Source organism: Thamnophis elegans, chromosome 5 (genome assembly GCF_009769535.1).
Source record: "Thamnophis elegans isolate rThaEle1 chromosome 5, rThaEle1.pri, whole genome shotgun sequence".
In the NCBI taxonomy this organism is placed as follows: domain Eukaryota; kingdom Metazoa; phylum Chordata; class Lepidosauria; order Squamata; family Colubridae; genus Thamnophis; species Thamnophis elegans.
Genome location: NC_045545.1, coordinates 50,413,626 through 50,425,286, shown reverse-complemented (window position 1 = coordinate 50,425,286; position 11,661 = coordinate 50,413,626). Strand labels below are relative to the sequence as shown.

Genomic DNA, 11,661 nt, shown 5'->3' with positions numbered 1-11,661 from the left:
GGTCAGGCTTGCTCCGGATCCTGTCCATCAGGGAGTGTCATGTGGCAGAATCCTAGAAGAGAGGCTTTTTGATTGTGTCATCTGCCCTTTGGAGATCAGACTTACCACAATCCTGCTGGCTTTTTTTAAGGCCTTGAAAATCTGGTTTTTCTCATCAATCCCCCAGATATGTGATTAAGCCATATCATGGTTATGTTGTTTGGTTTTTCTGAGCTACTATATATGCTATAGTTTTGTTATATGGTTTTTAAATATTTTAAACAATAGTTGTTGCCCAGAATCATGAATTTGAGATGGACAGCCATTCAAAATGAATGAACGAGATATGGTGATAACAGCACACACTGCAGAACAGTTATATTACTTTATGGTGACAAAAACCCATTAAGGTTTTGAATCTTTCCTAATTGTATTAGAAGTCACAAGCTTTTATGAACCCCAATTCCTTGGAATGCTAGATGGTTGATTTAAACAGGACTGAAGTGCAAAGGGAGGGGGTAGGGGAAGACAAGTTAGTTATGTAGATATAGGTTACAATTGAGATGAATTACAGGTACTTTCTCAATAAAAAAAATGTAATGTGTTAAAGCACCATTGTGCTTGTTGAAACCTTTTGAAATTGAACGAAATGTTTTGATGTATTTAAATTGCAACCTTCCACTGGTATTAAAGTCTTATTTCCCCCAAAAATGTTACTTTAAGGTCTGAAAAGAATCTTGGGAGGTGTAAATGCTATATGCTTTGTCTTTGTTCTGAGACCTGATGACAAATTTGTGTTAATCTTTTGCATAAAGTTTGCACCATTTGTTTTACATAAAATATAGAGGGGCATTGTTGGCATATATCAATTAGAGGGAGACAATGAAAAAGCCTCTTTAATCTTGTGCATGTACCTATTTCCTATTATTATGATAGATTAAATCTATCACAAAGAAAATGTAGCTAATCTTCTATTTTGAAAACATGAAGTTGGTAGAAAGAAAAACAGGGCTGAGCAAGTCTATGAAGGTTGACAAAAGAAGATAAATGAAGAACCAAGAAAACCCAATATACTGTTTTAAACTTATTAAGAGTAAGACTGAATATAAAGTAAGTATTCAGTGTCTGGAATGTTTCATTTGATACTCAAAATAATTATAGCATAAACCTTAATATAACTATTTTAATCAATGATGAAACTTTTTTACAACTGAAATGTATTTTGGAATAAAAGTGCAAATTATGATGATCTTTAATGTTGACTCACAGTTGATAGTAAAATTGAATAGGAATGAACGTAAGTATAAGGGTGGAATAAACGAGTCTTTAAAATGTTCCAAAATATCTCTTTTGTTTTATTAAAATATACAAGAGCTTTTAGGTAATGACTCTTAGCCCTGTAAGTCAAGAGATGTAATGCAACACTGTCATCCTTTCCTGGGGTGGGGATGGGAAAGAGGAAAATGAAGAATAAAATGTGGAAACAAGATTACCAAGATAAAATAATCTGGTTTGTACTTTCTGTAGATTTCTATAGGATGAATGCACCATAAAGACCTTATCTGTTTAAGGATCTTAAACAATTTATTCACAGTCTCCCTTTCTCTGAATGGTAGCTTTTGTTTTAAAATTACTTTTTGAAGACACTAGAAGCCTTTGCAAAGCTGAATGAACCACAAACTACTTAAAAGTTTCTACCCAAATTCCAATGTATATAGAAATACTATTTTTCTGACATCATTTCAATCCATCTCTAGATGCTACTATAATTGCTGAGTCATTTGGAGTAAAAGGAGCAAGTGACCTCACAGACCTTCTTAGAAGCAAGTGGGTCTTGAAAGGTTGGACACATTTTTCATGTTTCATTTTTTTTTCCAAATAAGAGTGACTTATTTTATTCCCATTTATGTAGTTCTGCAGTAACAGCATTTTGTACTTTGAGTGTTTCTAAATCTATCATTGTTTCAAGTCGTCTTGATTGGCATAAATAAGACCATTTCTCTGATTTTCTCTGATTCGATTGGCAAAAAGTAAATGTTTTTGAAAGGCAGCTTGAATGAATATTTGAAACTAGATTAGATCATTCCCTGTAGGTATATCCTACAATTGGGCTGTTTTAGGATGCATCTGCTTGCACATTTATAAGTAATCAAACATTACATGGATACAGTGCTCTCTTGCCAGAAATAAATGAACTTGGGATGTTAGAATGCTAAAAATATGGCAGGGAAAAGCAGAGCAATCATATATTTAAAATAGTCAAATCACTAGGATTAAAAATATATAAGACCTCAGCTGTAGTTATCTTTGTGATGTAAATTTATCAGAACGCATGTTGTAAAGCCAATAAAATGAATTAGAAACCTCCAGTTGAAAACGTGTATATCATAACACAGCATTCTTAAGGCACCTTTTTGTACTCAAAATGCTTCATACATTTTTCTTCTTACAAACATGTCTGGAAGGTAAGGCCTTGGTAAGGCCACACTTGGAATACTGCATCCAATTTTGGTCGCCTCAATGTAAAAAAGATGTTGAGACTCTAGAATGTAGAGAAGAGCAACAGAGATGATTAAGGGACTCAGTGATAAAACATAAAGAACAGTTGCTGGAACTGGATATCTCTAGTCTTATGAAAAGAAGGACTAGGGGTGACATGACAGTGGTGTTCCAATATCTCAGGGCTTGCCACAAAGAAGAGGGAGTCAAACTACGGTATTCTCCAAAGCACCTGTAGGTAGGACAAAAAGCAATGGGTGGAAACTAATCAAGGAGAGAAGCAACCTAGAACTAAGGATAAATTTCCTGACAGAACAATTAATCAGTGGAACAACTTGCCTCCAGAAGTTGTAAATGCTCCAACACTGGAAGTTTTTAAGAAGAGATTAGAAAACTATTTGAATGAAGTGGTGTAGAGTAAGGTGACCAGACGTCCCGCTTTTGGTGGGACAGTCCCAATTATTAATAATTTGTCCCGCGTCCCGGGGCATTTCAAAAAAGTCCTGCTTTTCACGCGCTCTCCTCTTTTCAAAGCACACAAAGTAATTAGCAAAGGGCGCAGGACGTTTTTCCCTGTTGCACAGCGGAACTATCCTTCCCCTCGCTGGAGAGCCAGACAGACGCTTGTAAAGGGTGGACGCCATTTTTCTGGAGTGAGGGTGGTGGCGGCTCCGGCGGCAAATTTAGTAGGAAGATTCTCGCCATGGATGACCAAGGTTGCTCCCGGTGCAAGACCACCAAATACAGGAACCCTTCCCTCAAACTGATGGTCAACGTTTGCGGGCACACTCTGTAAGTGTCTCTGGCTTGAAGAGGAGCAGTGGGAGAAAGGCAGGAGGCTCCGCTGTTAGGGCTTGGAGTCTCTGCAGAAACTGAGGATGGGAAAGCCTGTTTCAAAAGCTAACATAGCTCTGAAACAGAGGTCTTCAACCTTGGCAACTTTAAGACTTGTGGACTTCAACTCCCAGAATTATCCAGTCTGGCTGGAGAATTCTGGGAGTTGAAGTCCACAAGTTTTAAAGTTGCCAAGTTTGGGGACCCCTGCTCTAGAAGTTACACACTGAGCATCTCCTTTATTATCTAGAGATGATGGAGATAGGCTGCAGTGAGAGAAATGCAGTTTTGCAGATGTTTAAAGGTGCCCTTGTTTACATGTTAGGAGACGAGGCCATACGCCCTAGAGGAGTTTTAAACAATACAGAGGATTTCAGAGGATCTCTGCAATAAAAACATTGAAAGGTGAAGCCGCCAAGCTCCCACCAGCACCCCCGCCCATAGCAGCGGTGCCTCCCTCTCCGCTCGAAGCACCTGAGCTGGGCACCCCATTACCCCTGGCCCCCTCCTCCTCCGCCGTGCTTTTGAGGAGCCAGTAGGTAGGTGGCGGAGTGGGCGGGAGCAGGAAAAAAAAGGCCCCATGGCTTCTCAAAAGCACGGTGGAGGAGGCGGTGGCAGGGTAATGCGGTGCCCAGCTCAGGTGCTCTGAGCAGAGGGGGAGGCGGCGTTGCCGCTGCCATAGGCAGGGGCGCCAGCAGGAGCTTTGGCTGTTTCACCTCAGCCGCACCGCCGGGTGGCAAAAATTTTAATCAAGAACAACACACACACACACCCCGGTCAATGGTGTCCTGCTTTACCAATTTTAAAATCTGGTCACCTTAGTGTAGGGTTTCCTGCCTAAGCAGGGGGTTGGACTAGAAGACTTCCAAGGTCCTTTCCAACTCTGTTATTCTGTAAGCATATTAATTTTGGGATATAGAAGCATGCATACATAACTAGGAGAACGTGACTTAATATCCATACATAGTTCATAGCATTTTTGTCAGATTCAAATCTAACTAGTCACTAACTGCATCCTTCCAACTTATATCTGCTACGGAATAATACTGATCTTATTCAGCTGTTGTTAAAGTTGCTGAAACAAATCTATGAAATGCTTCCAATATCAGGATCTTTAAAAATACAAGGATACTGTCTAAGTAAGAACTTATGGAAATGCCATTTTAACAACTAGTCAATAATGTTTCTTCATTTCTGCAATTACTATTTATATCTTCAATGGTTTATAATTAGAATAATCTTTAAGAGGAGAACACATCCTGGATAATTAGGACACTTTTACATGCTAGTTTCCATTCCCAAATTACTTCAAAGCATTTGCAAACTAGTCATACAGATACTCTTTACTTCTGACAACTCTGATGAGAACAAGAAACAGCATCAACCAGTTAGTTTTTTCTCTTGTCAACCCACAGAAGTGTGCAAAAGTTGTTCATCAGATTGAGCTATCCCACTGAAAATCAGTCATCTTATTCCTTAGCTGACAAAAAGTAGTAGACTACACATACTATTCATTCTTTCTCGGCCTATTGAAAAATAATGAAATGTATTCATAGCAATAGGTTGATACATGTGGACTTAATGGAAACATCTGGTCATATCATTTCTTTCTCTTACTACCATTACTTTTCAGAAACTTTATAGGCACTGTTTTGAATAATTCATTATGAGATGAATTATGGGAATAATTTAGTTTATTAATATATGAATTATAGCCCCTATTAAATCAGCATGTGCTTAGGTTCTATGCATAAAAGTCTTTTTAAACTGGATATGGGTTATTCTACTCACCATAAAGGCAGCGCAATGGCTCGGCAGTTAAGATGCTAGACTTTTTGGTTGGGAAGCTGACAGCCTGGGTTCAAGACCTGACAGCATCATGTCACAGGTGTGAGTGCCCATCTTCACCTAGCTCCTGCCCAGTTTGAAAGCATGCAGATGCAACCAAGTAAATAAGTATTGTTTTGGTGGGGAGGAAACAGTGTTCCATGGCGGTATGTTGGCCATGACCATAGAAATATCTTTGGACAACATGGCCTTGAAATGGAGATGAACACCGCCCCCTATAGTTGGCAATGACTAGTGGAGTAAAATCTGCAGGTAAAACCTTTCCTTTCCTTACCAATAAACTAAAATATGACCTTTCTCCATTTGTTGTTTTTTTCCCTCATGCTTCCTTAAATATTTTCCTCGTGTTTCTTTCAGAACCTGCAAACCGCTCCCATAGAGCCAATGCATATAGTACATATAAATAGTTCACTGTATATTTCATATCAGATAATATCAGATGCAGTAGCTATATTATGTCTTTTTGATATTATGTGAAACAGCTACAAGCACTGTAAGCTTGAATTCAAACTTCAAAATTTAAAAAGGAGCATAGTTAAACAACAGCCCAGGAGTCCTGGACATTCTTAGAAGTTAACTTAACTTATGTAACAAACATTTTCATACATCGGAAGCAATGGAGTTCATAAAGCAATTGTTAACAACTGCTTAAGCTAGAAGGGGATTGAACAGTTACCATAAGGCCCCATTTATCCAGTTAAAGATCCGCTGCCAAGCTAGTTTTATTAAAATGTATGAAGCGCTATTTTCAAAGTTTTTCAACATGAAATAACCTGCATGACTATGTGGAATCTTGCACTGAAATCCCATGTACCTTTTCTAGAAGTATAACCTACTTTGCTCAATGAAATATCATTTTTACAAGTACTTGTTTGGATTTCTGTGTCAGCATCCTATCAGCTGTTATGTCTGAGCTCAAATTGTAGTTAGATAACCCTAAAATTATGTGTACTGAACTGAGTCCACACAAACAAAGTAATTAAATGTGGTTTGGATTAACAGCATGTCACACTGACATTCTCTTGTGGGTTACTGAAGGCTGCTTTATACATGCAAATTGATCTATGTGTATAAACACAAGATTCTGAAACAAATGGCATTTCATGATATTTGCATATAGGAAAACATTAAGGTATGCGATCTATTTTATACCTGAAAGTCTACATTAACACTAGAGACAAAATTAATCATTTTTATATTTGTACTTCCAAAAGTATATCTTAAATTTGCTTTTGTTTCAGTATACTTCTACTTCAGTTTAAATACAGTATTTTTTAAAGATTCACATTCAAATGAAGATTCCCAAGGACCAGAAATGTATTTTGCCCTAAAAAGATTTTAAGTTTAAAAATTACCATTACTCAAAATTACCATTACTCAAAATTGCATAATACATTGTGACTGAGAGCTACTGTTCAGCATTTCTGTGAAATTTGTAACAGAAACATTCGTCTTATGTCCTCAGGGAAGCTAAGGTTAGAAGTAGGTAAAAGAAAAGCTACATTGTAATTGTTTCTTAAATATTTATTTCTTTTTTATATATTGTCAGTCCCTATTTGTTTTAAAACATCTGAAATTTGAACTTCTAGCAAAAATATACATTTCAGTTTGAGGATTGCTACATTGTTCTGCCATCACACTCTCAGCAAAAAAAAAAAGGTGCAGACTTTTCTAGTGCTGCAAATATTTGTCCTGCATCTCCTGAGAAACAGCAAGATGCAGGGAAAAGAGGCCTTCAGTAAGAGTGGCTAAAATCAAGGTCTAAGGCAGGTGCTGAAATATAAAAATCACAAGCCATTTTTTTTAGTGATTTGCCCACCTGTGGCTCCAAAAGCATGAATTCTCATAATAAAACACATTTCACATCACTCCTACAAAGTAGAGGTAGAACTTCGCACTTATTTCATTCTGGAAATAGAGATACAACAAAAGCAAATGCTCTACATCTGTGCTGAGTTGGAAGAAGGGACCTTGCTTCCCCTTAAGTTAGCAAGGAAAACAACATTCTGGCTAGTTATACATGGTAGCTATTATGTCAGATTTATTAATGTAACTATCCTGTGCATGAAGATCACAAAAAAATTTTTAAAAAAATAATGGGTTCAACCATAGAAAAACATAGCACTATAGTATTGGCAGTCTGAAATTGGAACACATGGAAAAAAATGTTTGAAGCAGAAAAGTTAACTGAGGAATATTATAGCTGCAAAACAATCTCCAAATAATTTATTTCTGCATAGATGTGTACACAGTCCCTTAAATATTTTAAAGCATTACCACCAGCAAAACGTGTTTTACCTGTCTCCTACAGGTCTAGTTGTCTGGATTGTTAGGGTAGCTTGCAAAGAAAGGATCAATATTTTTAAAAGTGTATTTCTAACAAGATACTTTCTGCACCCACAGGCATAAAGAAGTGGAGAAAATTATCGATCCATTTTTCACTAGCTTCATCAAGCTAATCTGAAATCCTAGTTAGATGCATATATTAGGCAAGTTGTTAAACATATGTCTTTTATCAAAAACTTGTGCTTTGGCTGCAAGAGTATCTACAGCTTACAAAATTCATTCTAGTTTTTGTTTAAAAGTTGGTAGTAAATTACTTAAGATTATAATAAAATTTAAGCAACAGGGCTGCCCAGTTTAAATTTCCATTTAATTATTTCTGTTTCAAGATCATCTGTTTTTAAAAAATAAGCATTTGTTTCTTTAAAAATAATACCTAAGCTCTGGATCTACTGAATTATATATTATGAGTCATAATGGAATAATAACTGGGTAGGATAGCTAAATAATCAAACTAATGAGGCAAAATAGAAAGTTGCCTTATCTCAGTACTGTTTACAGTGATTACTGAAGTCCTACCTTTAAACAGAAGCTGGGATTCCTTCACTTGAAGTACATGCTTGTTGGCAAATTACCACAGTCCTCATCCCTAAATGGTAACCTTATGCTTTGTTAGATTAAAAATGGTATTTTGCTAAAGCAAGAGTACATGTTGCCTAAGATGTATCTTTCTATTTGTGTGTCAGTAAAACAGATCAATAGTGTAGCATTTTCCTTCTTGAACAGCTAAGAGCATAAGATCAAACTGTTTTTTGACAAATGTACCTCTCCCCACCATGACAGTGGCATGGGTGGAAATTTTCTTATCACTTGCCTCATGTTTCTTTTAACTGAGAGGTGTCAAACTCGTGGCCCACAGGCCAGATGTATCACATGCTGGCCACACCCACCTCTGGTTTAGCGAAGGGGAAAAAAGTTGCAATATATCACATGATGACAATGTAAAGCTATGAGTTTGACACTCCTGTTTTAACTGGTGTTGTGAATTGGAAGCTTCCTCCATGTAAAGCTCTTGCTAAACACTGCTTCATTTGTCCCTTTCCCCCAAAGAATGGCACTTAAAAAAGTTAGTTTCAAAATATTGTTACTTATTAGTGTCAGGAATTAAGACTGAACGTTCCTTGTAAATTCCTATATCCAAATCCAGAAATGAAAAACTAAAGTATTATGTAGAACAAACAGAAAATCTACATGATTGAGTTAAGATGTCACGATAACCAGCCAATTTAAGCAATTTTTGCATCATCTAAAACTCTGTTGCTGTATATGCTGTATATACTGTATGTGTACTATTTTTGGTATTCATGGTTCTTTTTATAATAGTTTTTCTTCTCTGAAAGTTAAGGATCCACTTAACAATGTAGCAAGAAAAACATTATCACATTATATGACAATGCTCTTAATGCCACATTCAACCACCATGTTGATCTATTCTGCACTCAGTCAGGACACACTGGAAGTTATGAAAGAAAGAAGTCAAACAAACTCCACATTATATCAACATGGTGTAGGCATAATCACTTCACATTACTGGCACATCAATATGACAAAGTCACACCCAAGAATCTTCTATAATAAAGAAGATCTATGCTGATGAATTATATTTTAAAAAGTTGTCTGGCACACCTATGGAATAAAGTAGGAACAATCATGAAAGAAAAAGGAACCAAAATTGTATTCTAACCCAATTGAAATGCTCGGGAAATATTAAATTATCATGAATTTTTGACAAAACCCATTGAGAAAGTTTTGTTAAATGTTTTCTAAACATAGAAAACTTACCATAAAACAATTAAGTTGTCCTTGACTTACAACCATTCCTTTAGTGACCATTTGAAGTTACAATGGCACTGCAGAAATAACTTATGACCAGGCCTTGCAGTTAGGACAGTTACAGCATCCCCATGGTCACATAATCAAAATTTGGGTGCTTGGCAACTGGCATGCATTTACAATGGTGGCATTTTTCCAAGGTTATGTGACAGCCATTTACAACCTTCTCAGCCAGCTTCCAACAAGCAAACTCAATGAGGGGAGCCTTAATGATTGCATAATGCACTTACTGACTGCAATGATTCACTTAAATGTGGCAAAAAAGTCATAAAATCAGGCATGACTCACTTAACAACTGCTTTGCTTAGCAATAGAAATTCTGGTCCCTATTGTGGTTTTAAGTCAAGGATTACCTGTATTCCTAATTACTGATTATGAAAGGGTATGATGTGTTTGTGCTTGTAGGAAAGACATAAGTACAATTATTAAGAATCCTCCTCTTGGAAAGGACATCATAAGAAGTTGCACCACAGATCATGAAATAAAATACTATTGACTCTATTTACCATCCATAAATCACCCCAATTTCACAGGAATCTGACTGCTGCCTTTTAAAATCTTTCTTACACTGTATTCTCCCCTTCCCAAAAGTGAAGTGCTCAGGTGATCAGGATGATTCTTTTTTTCTCAAAGTTTAGACATTAAAGCTAATTTAGCTGAAATGAAGGATACAAATGTGTCTGGCAGCTATCGTCCAAGAGAAAATGCCATTCCCACTCTTTTTCAGACCCAGCTCTTTACTGAGTGAGTACCTGAACAGAGAGGAAGGGGAAAACCCACTTTTCTATGTAAATAAGCAAGCACTATTCTAATTCATGAAGAGCTTCAACAATCTGCAGTATAGAATCAGCAGGGGCCTGTAAAAACCCATGTGGAAGACAAGACTTTCAGCCAGAACACATAATCTATTTTTGTGCACTAAGGTTAAAAACGAAATGCCTTTCCAGTAAAAGAATTTCTGCAAGGAGTGTTCATACTTTTCATGCAACACTTGGATATTTCTTTGGAAAATTTATATATTCGCATTTCCTTGTAATATATTTCCTTATAATATCCTATAATTTACACTTAGGGCCAGCCAAAATTTTTGAAATATAAAAATAATATGTAACAAGAGTATGATGAAGTGCTATTTCTGTACCTCCCAATTCAAGGTACTGCTTGCTGTAATAATTTGGGCACAATTCATGTTAATATAATATAACAGTTCAAGTAAATTTACAGGAGGGTGGGGGAGGTTGTAAATTGCCTCAGCAGCTCTGGTATAGTGCTAAGAGCTGAACTGTAGCAACAAATTACATTTCATTTAGTGTATGTTAACGGAAGCCCTCTGGTCTATACCCAGTGGTAAATTTCCATTTTCCACTGTAAGCCACCACAACAGCATAGACCAATCACCTAGTAAAAGTAATTCTAGTAAAGAAATGAAAGACGCAGGGATTTCTTCGCTAATATACAAGCGTTTGCTGGATTCCATGGCTTTCACCTATCTGATAAATATAAGCTTCTCAGTACATGTCCTTGTAGATTTCCTGTAAGAGAGGGTGCAGTGAAGTCTCTGTCTCTGTCTTTTTGATCTTCTGCACCAACTGTGCATGCTCAGTCACTAACTGTCTCAAGTCAGCCATTTTTTGCAGCAACTTAGGAAAGAGGTATTGAATGTCTGGGTGATTAGCTTGTAGATGGAACTCAAGAGCTTGGAGAATATTGTCCTGTATCGCCTCCACTTGTTTAACATTCATTAGGCCAGGGCGGTCTATAAGAAAAGAAATACACCAAGTTATTTATAAAACATTTGACTTTGTGGCTTACTTTTATCAGTATTTTTACTTTTTTTCCTCAGGAATATTTAAGAAATAAATGCCAGGTTATCTTGCCCCACGGTATCGTGCTTAGGGAATTTCTTTCATAGAAGAACATTAACTGATAGTAAACATCCTCTAGACTTTAATATATCAACAGCCTCGGGCAAAATCATAATGCTGCTGAATATAAAAGCTGGCAGAGAAACTGGGAAAACTATCAAGATTTGAGAACAAAATCAATTTCAAGCAAAATAACAAAACACAAAAGCATGATTGTGTGTATTCCACCCATTGTTTCTTCATGGAGGAATAAATATTTTGAATTTTTTAAAAATCATCTTAGACTTGACTTCTTGTATGGAAATATTTATTTTAAAATTATTTTTATCCCTATTACAAACAAGTTCCTTGTGAGTAAAAATCATTTTCTTTTTCTATAAACAATAGCATCTAAATCTATTGTTTCTTTTAAAGATCAGCAATATGACACCTTAGCTGATTGAAGATGGGAACAGTTTTC

At 36.5% G+C, this 11,661-nt stretch overlaps 1 protein-coding gene across 3 annotated transcripts in view; it reads right to left on the bottom strand.

Annotated features, from left to right (window-relative positions):
- Positions 1-6,669: 6,669 nt before the first annotated feature.
- Positions 6,670-11,661, bottom strand: part of PPARD (peroxisome proliferator activated receptor delta) — a 51,650-nt gene continuing 46,658 nt past the window's right edge. For all 3 annotated transcript variants that reach the window (XM_032217647.1, XM_032217645.1, XM_032217648.1), the window contains one exon: positions 6,670-11,092. In XM_032217647.1, coding sequence (XP_032073538.1) covers positions 10,845-11,092 — 248 coding nt within the window. In that variant the 3' untranslated portion in view covers positions 6,670-10,844. The remainder of the gene's footprint in view (positions 11,093-11,661) is intronic.